The sequence below is a fragment of the Notolabrus celidotus genome, chromosome 3 (assembly GCF_009762535.1).
Source record: "Notolabrus celidotus isolate fNotCel1 chromosome 3, fNotCel1.pri, whole genome shotgun sequence".
Taxonomy (NCBI): domain Eukaryota; kingdom Metazoa; phylum Chordata; class Actinopteri; order Labriformes; family Labridae; genus Notolabrus; species Notolabrus celidotus.
Window position 1 is genome coordinate 8,193,428 of NC_048274.1, and position 25,257 is coordinate 8,218,684.

The 25,257-nt window shown below is 39.8% G+C and overlaps 3 protein-coding genes across 6 annotated transcripts; 1 reads left to right on the forward strand and 2 right to left on the reverse strand.

Annotated features, from left to right (window-relative positions):
- Positions 1-4,519: 4,519 nt before the first annotated feature.
- On the reverse strand, positions 4,520-8,612 carry mettl21e (methyltransferase like 21e). Of its 4 annotated transcripts, none has more exons than XM_034679922.1 (5): positions 8,324-8,612; positions 5,526-5,701; positions 5,310-5,427; positions 5,127-5,224; positions 4,520-5,020 (listed from the first exon to the last, which is right to left on the reverse strand). In XM_034679922.1, exons 1-5 carry the CDS (start codon positions 8,358-8,360, stop codon positions 4,709-4,711), a joined length of 741 nt encoding a protein of 246 aa, XP_034535813.1. In that variant the 5' UTR covers positions 8,361-8,612; the 3' UTR covers positions 4,520-4,708. The 4 variants fall into 4 exon arrangements, with proteins under 4 accessions (XP_034535813.1, XP_034535814.1, XP_034535816.1 ...); XM_034679923.1 differs by having other exon boundaries at positions 5,526-5,683; positions 8,324-8,611; XM_034679925.1 differs by lacking the exon at positions 8,324-8,612 and adding an exon at positions 6,541-6,653 and having other exon boundaries at positions 5,526-5,683.
- Positions 8,613-10,286: 1,674 nt separating this feature from the next.
- On the reverse strand, positions 10,287-18,397 carry ercc5 (excision repair cross-complementation group 5). Its single transcript, XM_034679918.1, has 15 exons — positions 18,140-18,397; positions 17,819-17,994; positions 17,145-17,260; positions 16,916-17,017; positions 16,696-16,771; positions 16,366-16,509; positions 16,074-16,281; positions 14,477-15,361; positions 14,104-14,387; positions 13,443-13,562; positions 13,031-13,244; positions 12,301-12,445; positions 11,330-11,530; positions 11,156-11,240; positions 10,287-11,054 (listed from the first exon to the last, which is right to left on the reverse strand). Exons 1-15 carry the CDS (start codon positions 18,225-18,227, stop codon positions 10,488-10,490), a joined length of 3,411 nt encoding a protein of 1,136 aa, XP_034535809.1. The 5' UTR covers positions 18,228-18,397; the 3' UTR covers positions 10,287-10,487.
- A 2,184-nt stretch (positions 18,398-20,581) lies between these two features.
- blzf1 (basic leucine zipper nuclear factor 1) lies at positions 20,582-25,213 on the forward strand. The gene is made up of 7 exons (XM_034679920.1): positions 20,582-20,721; positions 20,995-21,080; positions 22,179-22,639; positions 22,886-23,085; positions 23,278-23,406; positions 23,630-23,858; positions 23,951-25,213. Exons 2-7 carry the CDS (start codon positions 21,062-21,064, stop codon positions 24,134-24,136), a joined length of 1,224 nt encoding a protein of 407 aa, XP_034535811.1. The 5' UTR covers positions 20,582-20,721; positions 20,995-21,061; the 3' UTR covers positions 24,137-25,213.
- Positions 25,214-25,257: the final 44 nt, after the last annotated feature.

The following is a 25,257-nucleotide window of genomic DNA, read 5'->3' on the forward strand; positions in this document are numbered from 1 at the left end:
AAATAAACAGAAGCAAGATAGAAGAGCAGAAGGCACATAGTTTCACACACACACGCACACACACACACACACACACACACACACACACACACACACACACACACACACACACACACACACACACACACACAGGGTGAAGGAGATGGTTCAGTGGGTGAGCCAAAAAGAAAAAGAGAACGACAGGGATGTAATGATGCCAACACCTATCAATGGATATCTGCCCTCCAGAATGTCTTTAACCTCATGCCAATTTCATCTGAATTTACTCAACATTAAAAACTAAACAATTTGTGCAGAATATCCACTGAACGATCTCCAGCAGCATTACAATTACATTATTCTGGTTGGGGGTTCAAATCAGCCCAGATTTGTCATGTAACACTGGAAATGAATCAGTTTCATTAAGTCAAAAATAGCAACAGAGAGGCATACAGGAGGGGGATGAACCCTGCTGCAAATCAAGACTGATACCTTAGAAGAGTCCTTGAATGTGTGCTGTGGACAAAACACTTTGACATATTCAAAATAAAGATATGAATCTGTGAAATACTTCTCAATTGAAAGCAGATGGAAGTTATTTTCCCTGCTTTTAAGTTGGTGTCACTTATAGAAATTGAGGATGTAGCTTGTTCTCATCGTGCATACATGTTTATGTTTCTTCTCACACACGTAGTCCGGAAGTTGTTGTGAAAGTGTTGTGTTCACTTGCCTCAGTATCCTACAGTGGTCTCAGTTGCTTCAACAGAAACAGGGGGTAACACAATCATACAGGCATGCAGTCCCTGTGAGGGAAGAAGGGGGGCCCTGTAATATAAAACTCAATTAGACGTCCCCTGGTTTCCTTTAACAGCCTTAGACAGTTAAGTGTCAGCATTCTGTTTTTAAGTACCGTCAATCTAAAGCCACTTATCGCACCAAAACTTGAAATCCATCTGGTACCTCGGGATGCTTTGACATGTTCATGGAGCGAGTGCAGCATGAGGTCATGGTCTGACTTTGATGTTGATGTGGAGCCCTGTTTGGATCAATGATAAGAGTTTTTAAGCTTGGTGACAGGCAGCATCTGTCTGTCAGTGAAAGGTTGTTTGTTGTTGGAGCCTGTTGAAAGATAAACCTTATCTCTCTGAGGCCACACAGTTGTTGAGTATTTGTCTTAACAATGCACTTCACTGCCATCCCTTTATATAACCTCTCTGTCCTTCTTTCTGTACCACACCTGTTTGTCTGCAGCCAAACAGACATATCCATCGCATGGCCAAAATTACAAGATGTGACAGGGCGGAATATCTGGAATCACAAGTTAGATATCAGATTTAATAGGTCACAGTACTGGCAGCCCACTCTTCCTTAGTCTTTCCAACATAATAGAATTAACTGGTGGGTTTCCAAAACAACAAGATAAGTATGCTCAGTGACCGAAGCAGCAAATTGACCTCCTCGATGTTTTGAAGGCAAAATATAGGAAGTAATATGTAAGACGTGATGTTGCTGAAACTTAATACATTTATTAAATTTGACATATTTTCTTAAAGTTAGCCGAAGTGTTTCTACGCTGATTTTTGAATGTACGGTCAGATTATTATATCATTTATTTTTTTATTTTCCATTTATAAGGAAAATGCATATTAATTCACATTTCTGTAAATATGCCAGAGTTAGCCAAAATGCTATAGTTTCAATCTGCAGGCCTGTGCCAGATGTTAAAATAGGCTCCTGTAGTTACACTGTGATCAACTCATATCCTGTATTATAAATGGACGTAGTCTCTGTGACGTTACCCATCTGTTCCTGAAGCCTTGTTTTGAAGTTGATCGTTGGCGGTGGCCATAATGGAAATGCTGAACTAAACCTAACGTCTGTCAAGCTAGTGTGAAGTAAAGAGGCGGGCCTTTAGCCTTTTCGCTATAACAGTTACAGTGTTCTCGCCTGTCAATGAAGTCAGTCATGCCCTTATTTGGGAAAAACTTGTAAGTTCAATATTTTCAAAAATAACGAGTTATAAAAAAATTCACCCCTGTACAGTGTGTGCCGATAGAGAAATTAGCTATTCAGACAAAAACTAATTTTTTGAACCAGGCTATAAACATATTTATTTCTGCTGTAAAGATCGTCTTCTTCGAATGGGTGTGTATGTGGTTTCCGGTGTTTCTGCAGCCAGCCTCTGGTGGACGCTTGATGAACTGCAGTTTTTAGCACTTCCGCACTGGCTTCATATTTTAAAACTGGAGGTTGGCGCTTGGATGAGCTTGATGGACACCAGTTATTTTCCTCTTTATGTAAGTCTACATATAATGCAAACTGAGGACCTCATTGTTTCATTGTTTCATTGTTTCACAGGTTTTTCATTAAAAGTGCCAGAGGAGATAAGAAATACTGATGTGCTTTCATAGATGGCACTGTACAAATCATAAAGTATTATTACCAGGAATAAAGTTGAGGCCTTTCATTTGACGTAAATATATCAGAGTTGAAGTATGTTTACAGCTCATCAAGTCTACATTTCTCTAATATTAATAATAACCCCACCACCACAGTAAAGTCAAACAGAACAAACAAAACATAACAAAGTCTATCATGCAAGTGGTCATGTAAATATACAATGTTGAACCTAGCATAATGTTTTTTTTCTATCTGCTTTTCTGTGGTGTCTTGTCCACTTGCAGAATTTCGGGCCACTGTTCACCTTCTTTCAGCTCTGTTTTTGGTCTCCACCAACACCTGGAATGTTACACCTGGATCATTAGCTGCTCGATGCTACACTTTCTAGAGTTATTTTTCCTATTAGCAAGTTATAAGAATGTATTAAAAGTATTAAATCTAGCTTAACAGCTGCAGATAATGAGCTGATTAGATGTAACGCTCTATAAACCTGATGTGAGTCACACGGTTTTACAAAGGAGGGTATGTTGATGGAGCTGTGTGTTTGTCATGGAACTTGGTGGAAGGGTGTAGCTAATAAAAGTTAATCCACATTACCTACAATAATAGGAGATAAGCTTTTATGCCTCAGTAGAGGCCTTGATCTTTGAATGGGTCTTTTCTCACCTTTACCTTCTATGGTGTCTTTCTTAGGATGCTCTAGTCCTTGCTTGTCAAGGTTAAGTCTACAAAGACTACAGTCTCTGACTGCCAACATTTTAGACGATCCACTTTATAGTTCTTGAGATGCTGAGGTAATAATAGACTTCTTCCCGAGTCCTTGAAGCTGGCGCTTCTAACAGTAATCAGACCAGATCATATTGTCCTTGTGAGATCACACTGCAGTGGACCTCCTAAATAAAAGCGTCAGGGTCGGGTCATTGGAAATCCTTTTGGAACCATGAGTGCCAAGACATTCAATGCTGTGAGCTGGACCCAAACAACATCACTAGCCAAAACCCAGAGGGAGGAAAGGTGCTGCAGATAGATGATGAACAGTTTTAAAAACGCTCGTAAGGATCCTTTAACCTTTGTGACCCAAATAGGAAACCAACTTTAAATTGATATAAAAGCCTGCTTGATAAACACCTCAATGAAAAAGCTGTGGGTTGTTCCAGGTGAGGAAAAAAATAGATTTTCAATTTTATTAACGTCCACCTCCATGAAATCTAAAGCAATAATCCCGACTTTGGTTGGCATTGTGTCGGATTAAACCCAGTTTGATTTTGGATGATGATTGATTTAGTCATAGACTCAGACCTTAATTTTAGCAACCACATTAAGACAATTACAAAGTCAGCCTACTATCACCTTAAGAATATATCAAGGATTAAAGGACTTATGTCTCAGCAGGATGCAGAAAAACTCGTCCATGCATTTATCTTTAGCAGACTAGACTACTGTAACGGGGTCTTTACAGGACTCCCTAAAAAGTCCATCAGACGGCTGCAGCTCATACAGAATGCTGCTGCTCGAGTCCTAACAAGGACCAAAAAAGTAGACCACATTACTCCAGTTCTTAGATCTCTGCACTGGCTTCCTGTCTGTCAGAGAATAGACTTTAAAATCCTGCTGATGGTTTATAAAGCACTGAATGGTTTAGGCCCAAAATACATTGCTGATCTGCTACTACTTTATGAACCACCTCGACCTCTGAGGTCATCAGGTACTGGTCTGCTTTCAGTTCCTAGAGTCAGAACGAAACATGGTGAAGCAGCGTTTAGTCATTATGCACCATATATCTGGAACACACTCCCTGAAAGCTGTAGGTCTGCTCCAACTCTCACCTCTTTTAAATCAAAGACTAAGACTTTTTTATTTGCCACTGCCTTCCTATCTTAGATTATTTTAACCCACTTTAAATTAAAATTTTAATGTAATTTTTTATATATTCCTTTTCTTTTCTGTTTTATTATATTTGTCATTTTAATTGTGTTCTTTTATGCCTGTCTGAATGTCTCCAATGCTTTTAATGTGTTAATGTAAAGCACATTGAGTTGCCCTCGTGTATGAAATGCGCTATACAAATAAAGCTGCCTTGCCTTGCCTTGCCTTGCCTTGGAGATGTGTGTAGATGAATGATGCTGCATTATTTTTATCTATAAGTTACAAAAAAACACCAATCATTTTGCAGAATTTATCCATCAGATACATGACCATATTTGATATCAGAGAATAAATAAATCATTTCCTTTAAGAAAGACAATTTTAAATGAAAGTTGAAAAAGGCATCTCTCACACACCCCCACACCCCCCCCCCACACACACACAGAGTTCAAGCCACAGGCTCTCATTGGTCCTGTGTCCTCCTTTCCTTCCTCCAGGCTCGGTACAGATTGATGCTCAGGCTGGGCAGGTTGTAAAGCTCCTCCACGTTGAAGCGCTGCTTAAAGAGATCCACAAAGCTGTTTTCTGGGTCCAGACGAAAACGCATGGCCCACAGGATCTGTGTGTTCTCCTGACACAGGTAGTCAAAAGTGTCCATCAGCTCTTTCAGGTAAGGATGAGAGTACACCACGTCAGCTGCCAGGATGTAGTCGAAACAGTGCGTGGCTCGTGGGAAACGCTTCTCCACCTCCTGACCCCAGATCAGCTCTGTGACCTGAGAACACATCAGACAGTTTACTCTTTGCTCTTGCTGAAGAAAGGCACCCTGGCTGAAGGTTTGAATAAAGCCTAGATGATGAAATATGAATGTAAAAACTCACCACAGGAGTATACTTGCATCTGTCTCTAGTGTTGCGCAAAACATTGTACTGGAGGTTCCCTAACACGTCTGGTAGGTCAGTGGAGGTCACTTTAGCACCTGGAAAAAGAGAGAGAACAGTTACAGGAACCATTAAACACTGAATTTTAAATGTTGACTCTGTATTTTCTTGTTTTGTTTTTACCTAACAGGCCGGCAACGATAGAGACCAGCCCGGTTCCAGCTCCTAGTTCAATCACATTCTTTTCCACAAGGTTGTATTTGTCTCGATAGGTCTCTAAGAAATGACACAACACCATCGCCTGTCGAGGGAAACACAAGTATGGAGATTGCCAGCAGGACTCACATCACAGATCAGAATGTTAGATAATTGGGAATGCTGTATAAGTTTTGGGTGTACCGAAGGCCAGAGCACAGCTCCGTAAAGGTCTGTGGACTCCTTGATCTTGATCTCCAGATCAGAAAACAAGTATCCCTCCCAGGCCTCCACACCGATGACAGAGGGGCGGAAACCTCGCGCCATGATGGCTTTGGCGAGTTCTGCATCCACAGCTGCACCTGCATTACAGATGGGTACTGTATTAAAAGAGAGCATTGTGTACAGCCAATAGATACTAATAACAACACAAAACAACAATTCAGCCATTAGACTGAGAAGCAGATCTCATCTACAAATATTTCACTCAAAACAAAAAGTCCATAGTCCTACAAAGAAGAATAGAAATAAAATAAAGTAACAGATAAATGCATAGAAAATAAAATAATATATATATTTTTAAAAGTTCAGAGCTCATGCAAAAAGATGATATTATATTAAAAAGATCAAAATAAATAAAAAGTCCATAGTTCTAAAGAGATTTTAGAAAATGAATAAATAAATAAATACAAATGAAATAAAAATAAATAAGTATCAAATGAAAATAAATAAAAAAGTTCAGATCGTATGCACATATATTCCATTACATTTTTTAAATTAAAAGTCCTAAGTTCTGAAGAGAAAAATGAAAATAAAATAAGATAAATGAATAAATAAATTCAAAATAACTGCAAACAAAAAGGTTACATTAATAAATACAAATAATTACAAAATAATATCAATTAGAATAATATGGAGCTTTAATATTTAAAAGGTTAAAAATATCAGACTTTAATTAAAACTGAAAAATATTCCATAAGTTTTTATCTTCACATTTTATCAACAAATGTTTCTTTTTTAGTCTCTACTTCAGCATAATTATGCGACTTAGGGATTTGATTAGACTAGCTTATCATACAGACATGCACCATGACAAACACAATGGTACTGTATCTGCAAGGGGATCATCATATATACCAGCCAGTTCACTGAAATTCACCTAATTTCTTATGAGTTTAGTTATTTACAATAACAGTAACATTTCATCTGAGATACTTCCCCATGAGGACTGAAGGTTATCCAGATAAAAAGGAAGTGAAATGAAATGGGACAAAACCGTAGACTGTATAAAATATGGACGTAGTATCCGTGACGTCACCCATCTGTTCCTGAGAGCTGTTTTGAAGCAAATCGACGGCAGCAGCCATATTGGTAATGCGGAACTCAACTAGGCAGAGTGTGACGTAGTGTGAGTCTCTTAGCCAATGGCTGTGTGTTCCCGACCGGGAGTCACGTCAGTCATGCCCTTATTTGGGCAAAACTCATAATCTTAATATCTTCTTAACCGTCACGTTAGAAAAAAATTCACCCTCGTACAGTGTGTGCCATTAGAGAGATTAGCGTTGTAGGGCCAAGCCGTTTTTTGAACCAGGCTGTAAACATGTTTATTAATGCTGCAAAGAGTGTTTTTTTCCATTCATATCTATGTGGTTTCCGGTGTTTCTGCAGCCAGCCTCAAGCGGATTTTCGATGTATTGCAGTTTATATCACTTCCGCATTGGCTTCATCGTTTGAGACCGGAGTTTGCCGCTTGGACAAAACTAATGAAACCAAAAATATCTGATGCTCCCAAATCATTTAGGTTAGCTGATACTTTACCATCCTACCTGCTACCCTGTCTCAGTGAGCTAAAAGCAGTAGTGTACTCGGGGGGAGGGCAAGGGAGGCGATCGCGCCCACTGTCCAAAAGTAACCGCGCTGAAGAGCCGTCTTAGATTCTGCTGTAGTAGATAAAACATTACAAACTGCATTCTCTGGGACCCCTTAATAAACTTCAGGTAAAATGGATGCTCTAAAGTTTCTGCTTTAATGAGAAAATGCAAAAAATCTCCCCCTAGATTTCCTTTATGTTATGTTATATAATCAATACTATGGAAATGTATCAATTGTTTTGTGTTTTCCTTTTTACGTAATTCAATTTCCACCACAAATGGTCACAAAAATATTCACCATGATTCAGAAATTAAGTTGAAAACATTCAAAATGTTCTGGGGAGGACCCTCAGATCCTATCTTGTTTACCTTTGCGTCAGTACATTTAAATCAACCTTAAACTGTGGGTACCAGGAGTTTGAAAGGAGGGCCCCCTTTGGTTTGTTTTCACCCCTGCCCCTCAAACAGCCTGAGTTCACCCCTGGCTTAAAGCCCATATCTGCCAGTAACAACTTGTTGAAGCTGCAGGGTCATACTGTGCATACTATACAGTGCTGCTACATGTTTGATTTAGTGCGTCTACCTCTGCACATCACGTTAAACTGTCACTGAAGACCTGCAGCCTTAAATCAACCTGATGGGTAAACCATAGACTATATGGGGTAAACATGCTGTTTTCCTTTTGTATCAGGTTACAGGTAGACCTAGAATCTCTGCTCTATAAATGAGTCACATTACGGCTCACGTTAAAGCTCCTCTGATCTGTGCCAGTGTGCGTCTGACTCCAACTATGTCGCAGTGCTGTGGGTCACTGACACACAACTTGTGTTATGTAAGACCGGGTCAGAGTAAAGGTCAGGAGAGCCCAAAGAGCCATGATGCAAAGACCAGGGGAGGGCTTCAGAGCTCGATTCATAGCGTCCGTGTGCGTTAATAAATGTGGAGCATTAAAAGGACGAGTTGCAAGTCTGCAAGGAGAACAAAAGCTCTGACTGTAGATTCATTTTTATCTGTTTTTTCATATATTTTCTCTGAAATGTTGGAGAAAAGTAAAATCTTTACCATTTTGCAAGCCACAAACCAAGGAAGGACTCACTTGACTTTCTGTTCTGTATTACTGCAAAGTCTCACCTTCTTCTGTGGTGTCCTTGGACTGTGGCGACTCCATGTCTGAAGGATTTCAAGAAGGCGGGCAGGAGGGCCCTGAATGGAAAAACCTGATGCTGATCCTGTTTCCTAGTCCTTTGGATTTGGGTCAATCTGGATCCAGTTCTGATGCGATATTCCAGTTATCGCCCTCTATGGTCTTTAATTACACTCAAATAGGGTTTCCTGAGTTGTTTTCCAAACACCCACCACGTTTCCTCGACTCCTCCCAGCATGTCTTCCTCTCTCTGGGCATGCTTGGACTCCCAGCTCTGATCTAAACCTGATGGACAGCAGCAGGTGCTCCATTTCTCTGCGGAACTGGAGCTGGGGAGTGAAAATGAGGGGTTACATTCCGCCGATTGAACCCACAAGTTAAAATAGAAGTAGGTGTGAGTGCTAGAAACATCATCTGTTTATTAGCATCTTTAGAATCTTTGAGAATAGTTTTTATGGGGTTTTAAATCTCTTCATTATCTATCAGATTTGCTTTTATCATATGAGCCTGTGAGAGCCTCAGGTCTTCAGGTCTTCAGGTCTACAGGTCTTTTAACTGTACCCAGGCTTAAAAGAAAGACTCACTTTGAGACAGCTTTTTAACATCAGGCCCCATATCTTATTCTTATTCTATCTTACCTTATGTATTTATTATCTAGTTCAAATTTTAGCCTATTTTAGAAGTCCCATTTTTAATTATTATAGATACATACATATATATATATATATATATATATATATATATATATATATATATATATATATATATATATATATATATATATATATATATATGTATGTATCTATATATATATATATATATATATATATATAATTTATTGACTTAATTTTTAATTTGTATTTATTCATTGATTTATTCTGGTTTGTTTCATTTTTTATTTAGCAATTAGTTTTGATTTTATCATTTTAATCCAGTTATGTTAATGGATTAGATCTACACGTTTTTATATTTTATTTATTCTGTTTCACTTAGCTGTATATACTTGTAGTGCAGCATCTTATTTTATTTTACTGGTTTAATATTGTATTATCTTATTACCTTCTTAATTGATTTGATTTAGGTTTGTTTAATTCCTAATCTTAAGTTTTAGCCAAGCGGCAAACTCCGGTCTCAAACGATGAAGCCAATGCGGAAGTGATATAAACTGCAATACATCGAAAATCCGCTTGAGGCTGGCTGCAGAAACACCGGAAACCACATAGACATGAATGGGAAAAAGACGATTTTTGCAGCATTAATAAACATGTTTACAGCCTGGTTCAAAAAACGTCTTGGCTCTATGAAGCTAATCTCTCTATCGGCACACACTATACGGGGGGTGAATTTTTTTCTAACGTGACGGTTAAGAAGATATTAAGATTACGAGTTTTGCCCAAATAAGGACATGACTGACGTGACTCCCGGTCGGGAATACACAGCCATTGGCTAAGAGGCTCACACTACGTCACACTCTGCCTAGTTGAGTTCCGCATTTCCAATATGGCTGCTGCCGTCGATTTGCTTCAAAACAGCTCTCAGGAACAGATGGGTGACGTCACGGATACTACGTCCATATTTTATACAGTCTATGGTTTTAGCATCTTATCTTACTTCATGTATTTTTTATTAATTTCCATATTAAATTTTTTGGGGGGGGGTCATTTTTTATTTTCTATTTATTCCATTTTTTTTTTACAGCTATTTCTTTTTATGTGCAGCACTTTGTCTTACAATATTTTGGTATGAAAAGTGCTTTACAAATAAAAAATCATAATAATAATAGATTAATAATCAATCATAATCTTTTCCTTTATGCTTGTAGAGTGGAAAGGAGTAGTTTGTGTGCACAGACAAAGGCAGCCTGGAAGATAATTAAGGGATTTGTGTAACTAAATCAGTGGTCTCAGTTTCAGCGTTAACACCTGGACAAACAGACATCTACTGTGGAAATATTTCAACTTCAAGAAGTGAAAATTTAATGCAAAATGTGTCACATTAATACAAAACATGTTATTTCATGATACAGAAACATCTCATTTCACCTCTGTATATCACATCATGATTCATTAGCACCTTTCACATTTAAATGTGAAACACAGACCATGAAACTGAGACCTGTTTGGTAAGCCTTATGATAGTTGTGGTCAAAGTTCATTTTTTCCCTTCCATCTTCTTCCCCTTTCCTCTCCCTCTTCCTCTCCCTCGTGTATTTTTCCCTCCTCTGGCTCGCCGGCTGCCTTCGAACACAGACCGAGCTGTAACCATCGCAACTTCCTCTCCTCCTTCATCACTGTCCTCGCTGGAGCTGCTGCTATTCCTCCTCCTGGCCTTCTGAGGTAGAGTCTTAGTTACCTGAGGGACTTTAAAAGTGGGGGACTCCTGGCTGCTGCTGCTGCTGCTGCTTGACTTCTTCAGAGGCGTCACAGGAGGTTCAACGATTACCTCTGACCCCAGAAACCCTCCTCCTGCTGCAGGCCTCCTCTCCTCTCGGCTCTCTGATCCTCTGCTTTTCTTCAGACTCTCACTCGCCGTCTTTTCTTTCTTGGATTTGGATGGAGATACTGTTTCCTCCTCGCTGTCTTCCTCATCCTCCTCCTCCTCTCCTGCTGCTCTCTCCTTCCTCTTCATGCAAGTGACCGCTCGGCGGAGACGCTGGCTGCGGATCGCCTGCTTCTCCTGTTGCTCCATGCGGAAGAACGAGTCGATCCGCAGCTGAGTCTGAATGTGTAGGACATATATATTATTGTTTATCCCTTAGATCCCTTGTAAGCACACACAGCTCTGCTAGAGAGTCTCAGGTTAAAGATTGTGCGAGGTACCTGCTGGGTGTTGAGCTGCTTGATCACAGGCTGAAGAGTCTCCTCCGTCTTCCTGCTGCCCCAACCAAAGCGACTCATACAGAACGTAAAGACACGGGTTAAGGAAACTACACACACTCATTCCTCACACACACACAAACGATGTCTGCACACAACCACACGGTGAAAGGATATTCTTTGATCATGTCCAGCTGTGGGCGTCCCCAGCTGAAGGAGCTGTCTGACTGATCCACAGCCGGCTCCAGGTAAGCTTGAGCCACCACGGGGCTGGGAAACCCCGGCTGCAGCTTCAGATCTCTTAACTTCTTCTTCACCTTTGTGTCCCGGGGATCAGACGCCTGACGCTTTTTCCCCTGAGCCTCTGACCACCATTTACTAAACAGAAGAAACGATGAGCCGGTACACAGGAAGTTAAATCTGTTACACTCAATATATTATCAGACTACACAAGTTTACACACTATCTCAAGTTTGGACATCTCATAGTCGAGGGAATGAAGGCACTCAAAGAAGCCTACAACTGCCCAGTATCAATTTTTAGTTGAGTGTAAAATAGTTATATTCTTTTAACGGTATTTTAAAGGAATTTTATGTCTTTAAAATATGTTTTATTTCTTGATCTTGCCTTGTGATTTTTTGACTTGCTTGTTTTATTTTGCTGCCCATATAAAGCAAGTTATTACCTTGTTTTTTAAAGTGCTCTATAAATACAATTATAATTAATATAAATAATATTATTGATAACATTTGTATAGGTATTGTTACAATATATAAAAGTAATAATAATTATTAATAATAGTAAAAAAAGAAAAAGAAAAAAGGGTTATTATAATAGTTATACAAATAATAATAAAATGAAGTAATAATAATAATAATAATAGTAATAATTATCGAAACAATAATAGAAAGTAATAATAACAACGCTAATAACATAACAATAACCATCAATAATAATAATAATAATAATAATAATAATAATATAGTAAGTATAATAATAACACAATCTAATAATAAAAACAATAATAATTATTCTTATCATTAATATTTTTATTTTCATTTTTATTATAAGAAAAAAAGTAAACAGGTGAGCACAGCTGAAAAATGAACATGACCCAAAACCCCCCCCAAAAGTCATGTGTCTCACACCTGAACTGTAGGAGTGGCTCCAAGCCCGGCCCGGGGAACTCATTCAGGATCTCCATGCCGGTCACATATCCGACCCCCGGCACTCCCTCTGTGTAGTCACTTCCCAGCAGATAAGCCAGGTTTATCAGTTTGGTTCTGTCCAGACCTGAGGAAATGAAAAGAGGAGTACAGATAAATAGAAACAGTAAATAAAGGAGAAGAGGAGGAGGTGAAGTGAAGCCTAGAGTGGCCCTGTGTGTGTGTGGTCAGGCTGCTGACAGCCCATCAGTCAGCTCTGGAACACTCTCCCTCATTTACAAACACCTGTCTCTGATATGTGCAACATAATCCCATCAGATTAACAGGGTAATGTGTTATCTTAACGCAATTTCAACACCTCATGCTTCTGTTTTAGATCACAACATGACACGGTTTCATCATGAGGCTGAACGGATACGTGACTCAGCAGCTGAAACGACGACAAACTTCTCATAAACAGACACTTTAATGTCTGGTTATCTGCAGGCTGCACAGAGAGGGAGAGTCAACGAAAAGCTTCATCAAGGTTGTTTTTATCAGAGGTTTGGTGTCCTTCTCTGTCACACATGATAAAAGATTAAATAATGACTTTAAAGAAGTACTCTTGCTGACATACCTTTCCATTTATTTTAGTATTTTTTTGTCTCTAAAGTGCTTTCAAAAGAAACCGATTGCAACTGTTCATGAGGTTTACATGGAGGGTAGCACTGACCCAGTTGGTTCTGCATGTCGCTGAACTGAAAGTGTTCCACGTATTTGTTCTGGCTGAAGAAGTTCTTGTATACGTGTCGTCCTCCAAACAGCCAAACGTCAGAGTCGTCAGTTATGGTGCCATTTGTTTGGTCGGCACGGTCGAGTGCTGCACACTGAGCCTCCGCCTCCATCGGCGCCACAAGGAACGGCACGCCAAACAGACGCAGAAGCTCCTGGAATCAAAGAGGAGAGAAGTTATTTCAACACTATTTGTATGCATTTTAGATGTTGTTTTGGACAGCTATTATCCTTTTATTTTAACATAACTCCTCCTCTGAACTGTCATAGTTTCTACTTATAAAGGTTAACATGTTTCAGGACAGGTGTTTAGGCTTGATATGTGCCTGCTGATGTGATCCCTTTGATTTCACCTGGCTCTCCAGGTACATCTGTCCAGTGACAGTGTTGGCCATCCTCTCCTGCTGCTGCTTCAGCTCCCTCAGGTTGCTCTGCTCCATTTCAAGAGAGCTCTCCATTGCCTCCAGCTCACCCTGCAGCACACACACACGAACACACACATACATACAGCATCGTGTGAGGTGAATATTAAAGCAAAGATATACTGTATAAATATATATATATATGTGTGTGTTTATTTTTATGATAAAATATATAAGTGATTTGTGTTAGAAAAATAAATTAAATTAAAATAATTAAAAATGTGCGTGTGTTTATATATATATATATACATAATCATATTTATTGATATCAATAACATATACTCTATGAATACTTTATATATGTATGTATGTATGTATGTAAATGTTTATTATTATTATTATTTTGAGACATTCGCCAGACTTAATAAGATTTCTTTCACTGTCCTAATACAGTTATAGTGTATTGAATGCAGTTTCCTTAGTTCAAATCAAACCAAAATTAAATAAGTGTGTAAATTAAAACAGGTATATGTATGGTCAGTTATTACTAGAATTACATTTCATGAAATATCATATCCAATTTGTGTGACTGACCCTTTAAGTTACTTTGAGTACTTAAATACAACATTCTACTTGTCTTATCATCACTTACCACATCAATATGTTCCCATTCATTGACTACTGGAGTTGACTCTTTCTCTGCTCCCTCCTTTAGCTCTTCCTCTTCAGCCGGAGTCTCCTCCTCTTCTTCCTCCTCTGATGTCACATAAGCGTTTGCTTCACTTTGAGCTTTCATCAAACCTTCCTCTAGCTTTTCTTCCACCTTTGACTTATCTTCTTGTTCCTCTCCTGGAGATGCTTTTTCTCTAATCATAACAACTGAATCATCTTCATCCTCCTCTTTGATTTCTTCGTCCGACACCTCGATAAAGCTTTCTGTGAAAACAACAAAAAATGTCTCCAGATGTTATCTACTGGTTCATGATAAAGGATGAATGAGTGATCTTGTGTGAATGATACTGTACCTTCTGACTCGCTCTCTTCCCCGGCCTCAGACTTCACGTCTTCAGGAGGAACTTCAGTCTCAGCACTGAGAGGCTGCCCATGAATCTGTGCAGAGGGGCTGATGGGTAATTTGTCCTGATTTGATGCAGCAGCTGTCAGTGATCGAACCAGATCTCCATTGAGTCTGATAAGTCCTCGCTCTGGTTCTCTTCTCTCCGTCTGTTCTCTACTTTCTGTCCCTGTATCCTCTGTTAACTGTCCTTCCTTCGCTCCCTCTCCTGTCTTCTCCTGAGGTTGGTGCAGTGCTTTGTTTCTCTGATTGATGACTTCTTCCATCTCGTCCTCAGAGCTGCTAACCAACAGACCATCTCTCACGTGTGAACTCTGTCCTGTCATGCTGTTTTTAAGGTCAGAGATTTTAAGAGACAGAGAGTTCCCTTTGTCTCGTTCTATCTCCTCGTCTGAGCTGATGATCACCTGGGAGACAGGACGGTGAATATCTGCGATCACTTCTATGTTTGATTTGCTGTTCAGACTCCTGTGCTCAGCAGCAGCTTCCTCTTCAGTGAGAGCTTGTTGGATCGCCATCAGGGTGCGAGGAGACACGTTTCCACTCCTCTTATCCTGCTCCAACTTCTCTTCATCCGAGCTGTCGGTCATTGCAGCCTGGATCGCTTTCAGAGTACGAGGTGAGGGAGGAGATGTGTTTTCCTCAGAAGGTTTGGAGACAGAGGGTTTGGAGACTTCTGAGGAGGGACGACACACTTTCTCCTCTTCCTCACCAGCAGGACGCCACAGAGGCTCCGCTCTGTCCGCTGCTCGTCGACTGCAGCCCGACAGAGAGCCTCCAGACCAGGGATCAGCTGCAGGACGGCTCTCAGGGGTCGGCTCAGTCTTTTTGGAGCCTGAACAGGAAAGAGTGCAAAATATATTCATGAGCTTCAATTCTTTCTGATACATTCAAGAAATCTGACACAAAAAAAATTTAACAACAGAGACAGTGTTTATCTCCTGCCCACAGACTGATGATGTAGATCAGATCATAGCTAACTGTAGTACAGTAAAATGTCTAAACACTGTCCCTGTTAAATCAAACAAATAAACAAATAAATGATAAAGTAAAATAGAATCAAATTAATATAATACAATTAATAGATCATAATTCTAAAATAATAATTAAATCAAATTACAATTTAAAAATTTGATTGAATAACATTAAATAAAATAGAATGCAATTAGTTCAAACTTGATATAACTAAATAGAATAAAAATAAAATACAATATAATTAAATTAAATCGAATAATATAAAATTAAATTAAATTACATTGAATCAAATCAAATCAAATAGAATATGATAAAATTATATTGAATTAAATAGAATATAAAACAATTAAATAGAATCCAATAAATTACATTAAATTGAATTAAATTAAATTAAAGTAAATTCAATTCAATTAAACTAAATAGAATAAAATAAAACAGAAAACAGTTGTTACATTCAATTGAACAGAATTGAATACGAAGAAATAATATCAAAAACCCCTGAAATAAATTAAATAAAAAAAGCTCCTTTAAAATACTGATCAATTTAAGCACAGTATCATAGCTGCCCTTACCTTTTATAAGGATGTAGTGAGAATAGTCCTCAGACACCAGCCGCTGTGACTCTACGTTGTGACTCTTCTCCCCGTCCTCGTTGTAAAGCTGTGAAGCGCTCCCTGAGCTCCGCTGGCTCATCTCTTTCTCCACACCTTGCAGGCGCTGGTTCAGATGGTTCCTCTGCAGCAGGCCGGCCAGCTGGTACTGAGAGAAGTCTCCAGAGCTCTGAAAGGGAGGTGGAAGCCCAGTTTAAGAGGAGCAGATCATTGTGTGTTATTGTGTTTGAGAGTGAGTGAGGGGGATCAGTACCTCTGGAGGTTTGTGGTACATGGTCCGCCGCCTTTTGGAAAACTCTTTCATGTCTTTGAGGATCTCATGTTGCATTTCAGGAGGCATGCTAGCAAACTCCTCTGAGTTGATGTCCACTGAGTTTGGGTCGTCATACATCTCTCCCTGAAACACAGTGAGCTTTAAATGTCAGTATCAAAACAAAGAAAGCAAACATAAGAACATTTAATTCACTCAATGTGTTTGTAGCCTCTTAAGGGTCAGGAAGATACCGTATGAGAAAGGATAAGACGGTCTAAATATTGCCTCACGATGTATGATGTATTACTCTGGTGCATTTCATCATTTTACCTGATACATGTGAAAACTGTCAGCTGTCTTCTCCCCCTCTGTCCCTTCCTCTACCTCCTCTTCCTCTTCTTCTGAACTGTCAGAGTGAAACACATTAACATGATTACAGCACAGGTATTAAAGTAGGGGAGATCAATGTGCCCAAAGAGGGACGTAAAAATGAAATGTATTCATACATAATAACTACTGAATGAAAACCTCTCCCTCTTGAGTTTCTGACCTGCTTTTCTCCTTCTCCTCTGCAGCTGGCAGCGCTGGCAGTACGTACATGTCATCCACCTCATCTCTTCTGACATTGGAAAGGCTCGGGAGAGGGTCCTTACTGTGGGAGGAAAAAAGAGTGAGGTTAGAATGAATCTAAGAGGACAGTTTGTGTGTTCCTATTTTAGGGGTTGTGTGATTCAAGAGACAGGGTGTGTTACAAAGTGTTTGAATATGCATGTGTCCACCTGCGGTCTCCAAGAGCAGCTTTGATTGCTTGTCTCTTCAGGAAAGTCTTGAGGAGTTTCTCATTTGTCTGTTTGGACTCCCGGGTCAACTCCTCTTTCCTCTGCCTCCTCAGTGCCTGCAGGAAAGAACAAAACATTGTTAAACACACAACTGGAGCAGGAGCTTATTGGAGTCCTTGAGCTCCCTTGTCTCGTAGGTTCCTTTGGATCTGTGCTGTGGACATGCCAGACTCCAGCTGTCTCCAGCTACTCCATCCGTCTCACCGCTATCATTTCTCTCTCTTCATCTCCCGCTATCCCTCTCTCCGACACGGTCTCAGCAGATATGTGTCTAACATGAGTCTGGTCCTGCTGGAGGTTTCTGCCTGTTAAAGGAAGTTTGTCCTTGCCACTGTAACTTGCTAAATGCTTCAAAGTGCTCTGCTCATGGTGGATTAAGATGAAATCAGACTGAGTCCTGTCTGTAAGATGGGACTGGATCTTATCCTGTCTTGATGTTGGGTCTTTGTTAATAATAGAACATAGAGTACGGTCTAGACCTGCTCTGTTTGGAAAGAGTCTGAGGATAACATTTGTTGAGACTTGGCGCTATAGAAGATTGATTGATTGACAACACACAGTAAGACTATTTGAACTCTAATAACATCAAAACAGATGCGTATGTGAGAGCATACCAGAGTCTGTTTCTTCAGAAGAGGTGCATCTCCATCAAACACGAAGACAGGTCTGATGCGGAAGAAGAGCAGCTTGCAGACGCGATGAAAGAGGGTGAGGAGGTGAGCATTCTGGACGCTGTTTCCATCACGGTCCCTCACTCCCTTCACAGCCTGGTTCAGCCATATACTGATATCTGGAGGTGTCTGGTTAAGGTTAATGCTTCGGCTTTAAAGAAGTACACGAATATATCTAACAAAGGTAAGAAATATGATAATTGGATCATGATTAAAAAAAAAAAAAGACAAGTTAAAACATATATCATAACACAGTCAGGATACCAACAGCGAGGACCTTTCCCTCCAGAGTCTCAGGGTTGATGGGTTTCCCTGTGCTCTCCAGCAGCCTCCACAGTCCGTGGACTCCCATCTCAACTACGGCCCCAAATCCTTATTAAGTTTATTATGCAAAACTGAAACAGCATCAGGTTAAACTTTCTTTAATTTTAGGAGCATTTAAACAAGCGATCAGAAGAAAGTGGAGTAAAACAAGTCGAGGCAAATTTCAATATTTGGTGTTACACCCTTTAAGTCCGTGTAGAAAATTATTGACGGCGCACTATAGTTCCGCTTCAAACTAATTTCACAGTATGTTTCACTGTATTCGTTTTCTTATCAGTTTAAACGTGTTATTTCATTGTTTTTTTTTCTGTTATGATAATATTGGTTGAATTGAACATTAACCGTTGTGATGTCAGCTCTTTAACGGGAAAGAAAATTCTCGTAAGGGATTATTTTTCCCTAAGTGACACCTGCCAGACTTTGTTGGCTTCACTGGTGCTCGCCCAACATGAGCTATAGTTAAAGGTGACATATTACGCTCTTTTCATCAATATATATTGGTCTAAGAGGTCCCCAAAACATGTCTCTAAAGTTTATGCTCAAAAAAACACTTTGAAATCAGATTTTGGCATGCCTGAAAAACCCTCTTTTTCAGCCCTGCTCAGAACAGTCTGTTTTCTCTCTGACCACGCCCCCTCATGAAGTGGATGTGGCCTCGGCTCTCCAGCACTTTGATCTAATGTTTACATGTTGGCTGAATAGACACACTGCTCACAGACCCGCGTTACTTCGACCCTCTGAATTTGATCCAGAACGATTGGTCACAGATTTTGTGTTTCTTGTTGTTTTATTTGTCAGTATGTAGACATGTGTCTTGGTACACAGCTACTAACATGTAGCTATGTGGCTATGCTAACTAGTGCTAGCACTTATCCATGATAAATAAAAATCATCCACTAGATCTTCAAATCTTCAGACGTGGGAAGTAAAACCGACCTCTACCAGAAGGGCAGCAGGACCTTTCTGAAGGATTGGTCACAGATTTACTGTATCTTGTTGTTTTGCAGACGTGGGGAGTATACCGACCTCTGTGTTTATTAAGACAGCCTACAACTAGCATGCCTCCCTCCTAAGCTCCTTGTTAGCACACATGTGTACAGGTAATTAAAAACAGAGGAGAGTTGAGTTGTATTTTATACAGTCTATGGGCTGAACAAGCTCCGAGCTCTGACTCCGTTACAGACCGGATATTGTTGTGACGTAACAAAAAAACAGAAGTCTGAAACGGCTCGTTTCAGCACACATTTACAGAAAGGTGGAGAAATCAAAACAGGGGCAGAATGGATTTTTTTCATTTTTGGGGGGTTTGTAGACATGCCAGGGAAACATATTTCAGGTAGAGGACCATTAAAAAGTCGATTTTGCATGATATGTCACCTTTAACTTTAGACATTTTGAAAATGACTGTTCGAAACATGGTTATGGATATGGATTCAGAATCGACCAGGGACTTATCAGTGACTTTTTTCAACGTTAAAAAAAAGCCTTTTGAGGACCCCCCCACTCAGAGAAACTAGTTGGACATTGTAGAAAAACCACACGATATGGAGAACTTTACACACAATTTAAAGACTTCCACAATCTGCCTGCCAAGGAAAATTGAAAAAGTGGACTGACTTTATGACAAATCAAAAAATCTGAAGAGAATGGACTATTTTAAAGGAGGCTAAACTGACTTCTGTTTGCTTAAAGCTGCTGTGAGGAACTTTTGTTTTGTATTGATTCTGGTGCCCCATTGTGGACAAAGTGATACCTCTAATCTCTTGTCCTCTCCATGCAAAAGTAGTGTTTTCAACAAATCCTGCTGTCTTTTAACAGTCAACTTTATAAGGCAACGTGATTATTTTCCCTGAAACATTAAAATAAAGGCTGTTTCTGAAGCGAGATGTCCATCATCTGGTCTGGCACCTACCGCCTCAGGGCAGTTTCAGGCATTAAAAATGACAACAGAAAAGGTGTCAGTGTTGCTGCTGATGGTCTTGTTTGCTATTTAAGGTCATAAAGAGGCATCGGTATCATTTTCAGTCTGTTTCTCAGCCAGTTCAAAACTCCTCACAGGGCCTTTAATGTGTTTATTTTGATGTAACCTCATCAAGAAAAGCAAATAAAATATAAGTAAAAAAAAGAAAATTGCTCCAAAATCTTTTTTTTTAATTTAAATTTTAATGATTTTTATAATTTAATTTAATTTAATTTAAAAGACATTTTTATTCTATTTTATTTTATTTCATTTCAATGTTTTTATTTTTTTTATTTTTTTTTATTTTGTTTATTTAGTTGTTTGTTTGATTTAATTTAACAATTTCATTATTTCTACTGCCTAAAGTCTCCTCTTCCTCATCCAGTCCAGTTGGTGGCGGTAGTGCGCCTAAGCCGGTTTGCCAACCGCCACCAACAATAAACTACAAAGAAGAAGAAGAAGAAATCCCCAACGCGTCGGACGCCAACTGTTTCCGGTGACAAAAAAACGTCTTGTGATTCTTTCAGTGAAACAAACAAGAGGATTGAACCGTCGTTAACCGGTATGTTACCTAACAGTTTGTCTAAATTAATCTGAATTATATAGATTCATATTTATACTGTCATTCTAAATGTTCCCGAGAGCGCAAATGTGTCTGTAACTTACTGTTACTTCTTTTTAGGAGCGCCACTCAAACAGCATTAGCATGTTATCTGTTATCAGCTACCTTCGTTATCTGAGCCTCAGCTGTTAAACCTGATCATTGACTGGCGGCTTTATCAGAACACTGAATGACACGGATGTCAACAACAAATCTCTGTGTTTCATGTTACAGGACGAAGATACACATGAGCCTGAGCTAGAACAACAGACTTCCCTCACAACTTAACACCACGTCCACCATGACGGCTGCTGTGAGAGGTGAGAGGTGTTTCCATTGTTTGCTGTCAGCAGTTGTTTCCACCAGTTCAGACATGTGAACACAATGATTGATAGTTGGTATGACACATTGACTTGACATGTTTCTTTTGAGAAGTTGTCTTTATTTACACCTACACACATTTGTGCCTCCATTTCCTGTTTATTCTGTACATTTATAAACATTAGTTTCTTACAAACCATAAAGGAAAAACATGTTTTTTGCTATCAGGATCACAAAATCAGCTTGTATATGCTGATAATACTTTGGCTGACCCTGACTGTGTTTCATTACAGCTCCAATTCATTAGCTTCAAAACAAAGCATCTTAACTGATCACTTGATTTTCAGAATTTGTGACTTTTTGCATTTATATTCACCGTTAAATTCTACATGCAGTTACATAATTGCAGTTTGCCTACACCAGGGCTATTCAATTTAATATTTGGTCGGGCCAGATTTTCAGACTAAGGACATGAGCTGGGCTCAAAAAAAGTTAACCATTTAAAAGAAAAACAGAAAGATAAGATAACAAACACACTGGATGTTTATTGACATATTGCCACATCCAAAAGGGCATAAACACAATAAAAGAGCAGCACTTGTCATTGTTAGTAAAAGGTGTTTTTCTTGCCGGACCCAAGTCACAATCACTCAAGGGTTGCTTTTGGGCTGCATGTGGCCTGTGGGCCGCTATTTGAATAGGGCTGGCCTACACCTTTCAATAAGGGAATAATTTAAATCCCCTTGTGTTTAATACTACAGTGTAAGCATGGAAAAATCAGAGTAAACCAAGAACTATCTGATGGAAAGAAAAGACAAACCCGATTGCACCAGCTTGGACCGGTCTTTATAACATTGTGCAACAATCAATGCCATATCTTCTGCATTATCACACCTGGAAGTTTTCAAATCAGCTGTTTTCTTTGCGTTACAAGACCAGGCAGAAGCTCACTAGTGTCACACATTATGTTTTAAATTACCCATTAAATAAAAGTTGAACTTCTCAATCTTCAATGTGGTTTAGGAGTATTCATGCATGCATTTAGAAATATTCACTTGTAATTGAAGTGTGAACTTTGTCTGTGTTATTTCTTACAGGCTTGGCCAGAGTGCCTGTTCGAGGGGCCGGTGATGGCATGGAAACTGAAAAACCGCAGGCCGTCTTGGAGGTTAAGACGGACACACTGCCTCCAGGTCCAGCTGCAGTCCCCCTCCTCAAAGTGGCAAGCCCCAAACACAGTCCTAAATCCAGTCACCCTGCTCCCCCTGTTGCACCGCAGCCGCTTGGCGTGCTCCACCTTGGCAAGGTGAGCCGAGAGGCCTGCACAGAGGTGGAGGCAGTAAGGATCATGGTCCCTCGCTCTGCTATTATCCGGACTACCCGAACAGGACCAGCTGAGGGGAAAGGAGAGGCCGGGCAACAGAATGAGGAGCAGGGCTCCCCGTCGCTGCCTCTGTTCGAGGACTGGAGAGTTCAGCTGGAGAAGCTGCAGAACTCTGAACGCAGGCTGCTGCAGGATAAAGAGGGTCTCTCCAATCAGCTCCGAGTGCAGACTGAGGTACGGCCCCAATACAACAAAGACATTAGATTTTTATAGGTCAGGTTTTTCTGTTTCACCGATCAAATCATGAAGAAGGTATTGTTAATAGTACAGCAGTATGCAACATCATAAATTAGTTTCTCTATTGAACATAAGAAGGTTTAATTTTAATATCCTGTTTGTATGTGATACAGCGAGGTTTAATGATTGTCTCGTTAAGAAGACTTTGCAAAGATGACACCATATATATTTTTCTTGTTCCAGGTGAACCGCGAACTGAAGAAGCTGCTTGTGGCGTCAGTGGGTGATGACCTTCAGTACCACTTTGAGCGGATGTCTCGGGAGAAGAACCAGCTGATCCTGGAGAACGAGGCTCTGGGTCGCTGTCTGTCGCACACTGCCGAGCAGCTGGAGCGGATGAGTATCCAGTGTGACGTTTGGAGGAGCAAGTTCCTGGCCAGCAGGTATGAAATACAGAAGATCAAATATATGGGATGTCTTATTTGGGACATGCTCTACGGCTCTCAGTTTCAAATATGTTTCAAATCCATTGTAGAAATATACGATTTAGATAATTCAATCTATGCAGAAATCTGTCAGGGAGAACTTAAAGACTGTTATTATGAGGAATAAACTCTTGCATGTTGTTTCTTCAGAGTCATGGCCGAGGAGCTGACGAATGCCAGAGCAGCTCTGCAGAGACAGACCAGAGAGGCACAAGGAGCCATCCAGGACCTGCTGTTAGAGAGAGACGAGTTCTCTAGAGACATGGTGCTCACTCACAGGTAACATAACCTCTAATCCATTATTACTAAATAATGATGTCTTAGCTCACAACCCCAAAAAATAAATCTACATTACATCCAAGCCTTCTGAAAGATAACACAAATCTTTAATGACTATAAAAAATGTAGGGCTGTAGCTAAATGTCCAGAGAGTTTGTGAAGCCATGCAGTATATCGTCCCACAGAGTCTAAACCCTGATGTTTCTTGTTGTTCTGCCGTCAGATCCCTGGAGCAGCTGCTGGTGTCTCTGCAGTGGGGCAGACAGCAGACGTACTACCCAAGTGCACAGCCTCACAGCACAGGAGAGCTTGCTGTCGCCAATTACAAGCTGGCAGATGCCATCAACTCCCACCTGCTGGGTAACACCAGCAGCAGCAGCAGTTTAGTGAAGAGCAGCAGCACACCAGCTGAGCAGCTCTGCAGCACACCAGCTGAGAAGATGGCTGAGAAGGTAAGATGTCATTTTCATAAATATGTGCTTTCTCTAAATTTTATTCTGAAATAAATCTAAAAGTTTATGAATGTGTGTTCTGTTCGTTTTAGGTGCTGAAGATTTTAGATCCAATTTCCTGCTCAGACAACAAGACAGATCCTCCGCTCATCGACTCCCCCGCCTCAAACTTCCTCAGCAACAAGAAGAGCATCGGCCGGTTTCACCCCTACACCCGCTACGAAAACATTACCTTCAACTGCTGCGAGCGCTGCTCTGGAGACATCCTGGTGCTGTGAGGTCAGATAATCTGACACGGTGAAGCATCAAAGCGCATTATGAATGACTGATGACCGAGCAGTAGAGCAGCCTGGAGGATAACGCTGCTTTATTTAATCTGACTTCTCAAGTGAACATCATGTTACCTGCACAAGAAGACTTTTTCATGCAGCAGACCTGATTATTGCATTTCTACATTTTTGAAGAATGGGTTTTAAATTTTTTTGTCAAGCTGTTTTTTTTCTCATGAACTTTGAAAAACAAAGGAGCGACCCGTTCATGAATTCTGATGCGAAAGTGATGAAATGCATTTCAGGGACACTACAGCCTGGTCGTAACCATGTACGGTGCTATTTATTGCCTGGGTGTGGTCAGGGAGAGTTAAAGTTGCTGAGCTGACACTGTGAGTGTGTTTGCTTATTCAAACTTGAATATTGGGATAGGGTTCTCAAAGTTTACTGAAGCAATCTTGTAGTAAATATGTGAAAACAGAACAAACAGGCCCGAAAGAGTAAAGTTGAAACCTGAGGCAAAAAAGAGATAAGCTGTTTGCACATGTGCACAATGAGTGTAAAATAAACACTAGAGACGACGCCTCCTCCTAAGCTGGAATGACTCCAACAACTGTGTTTTAAAACATTGTATTAATATATTTGGTTTATCGCTGCACTGACAGATTCAGATCTGATTTTCTTTTGGTGGTGCAATGTTATTATAGAGCAACACTGTTCAAGGACAGCTCTGATTAATACACACACATATATAAACTGTACATGTCCTGTTATTTACAAAAGATTGAACTTTTTTGATGTTGAAAGAAAAATAAAACATTTTTCGAACATTTTTAAAAAAACATTTAAAATTGAGATTTTTAAAAATCTGATTATAGTCATCCTGTGATTTAAAATTTTGAAAATATTTCCTTTTTTTTTTGCTCTTTCCTCTGATTAAATTATAACTCACATGCCTCTTTGCATTTCTCTAAAATCAAGCCGTATAATATTTTGGTTTGTTTCAGCGGCATGGAAATGTTGTGACGATGATTTTTTTCATGACAGACCAAAATAAAGACCAAAACAGTTTCTGCCTTTTTAAAATGAATGTTTCTTGTCCTTTTTTTGTATATTTCTCTGTAGGAATT

What these genes read in the sequence shown, in the direction of transcription:
- mettl21e (XM_034679922.1), bottom strand. Translation starts at nt 8,360, where the DNA reads ATGGAGTCGCCACAGTCCAAGGACACCACAGAAGAAG. An exon ending in CAAGGACACCACAGAAGAAG is followed by an intron (nt 5,702 to 8,323) that starts GTGAGACTTTGC and finishes CTTTTAATACAG; the next exon opens with TACCCATCTGTAATGCAGGT. An exon ending in GATGCAAGTATACTCCTGTG is followed by an intron (nt 5,021 to 5,126) that starts GTGAGTTTTTAC and finishes ATGTGTTCTCAG; the next exon opens with GTCACAGAGCTGATCTGGGG.
- ercc5 (XM_034679918.1), bottom strand. Translation starts at nt 18,227, where the DNA reads ATGGGAGTCCACGGACTGTGGAGGCTGCTGGAGAGCACAGGGAAACCC. An exon ending in ACAGTTTTCACATGTATCAG is followed by an intron (nt 16,510 to 16,695) that starts GTAAAATGATGA and finishes ACTGTGTTTCAG; the next exon opens with GGAGAGATGTATGACGACCC. An exon ending in GAGCCACTCCTACAGTTCAG is followed by an intron (nt 11,531 to 12,300) that starts GTGTGAGACACA and finishes TCTTCTGTTTAG; the next exon opens with TAAATGGTGGTCAGAGGCTC.
- blzf1 (XM_034679920.1), top strand. An exon ending in AGCTCCGAGTGCAGACTGAG is followed by an intron (nt 22,640 to 22,885) that starts GTACGGCCCCAA and finishes TTCTTGTTCCAG; the next exon opens with GTGAACCGCGAACTGAAGAA. An exon ending in CTGAGAAGATGGCTGAGAAG is followed by an intron (nt 23,859 to 23,950) that starts GTAAGATGTCAT and finishes TGTTCGTTTTAG; the next exon opens with GTGCTGAAGATTTTAGATCC.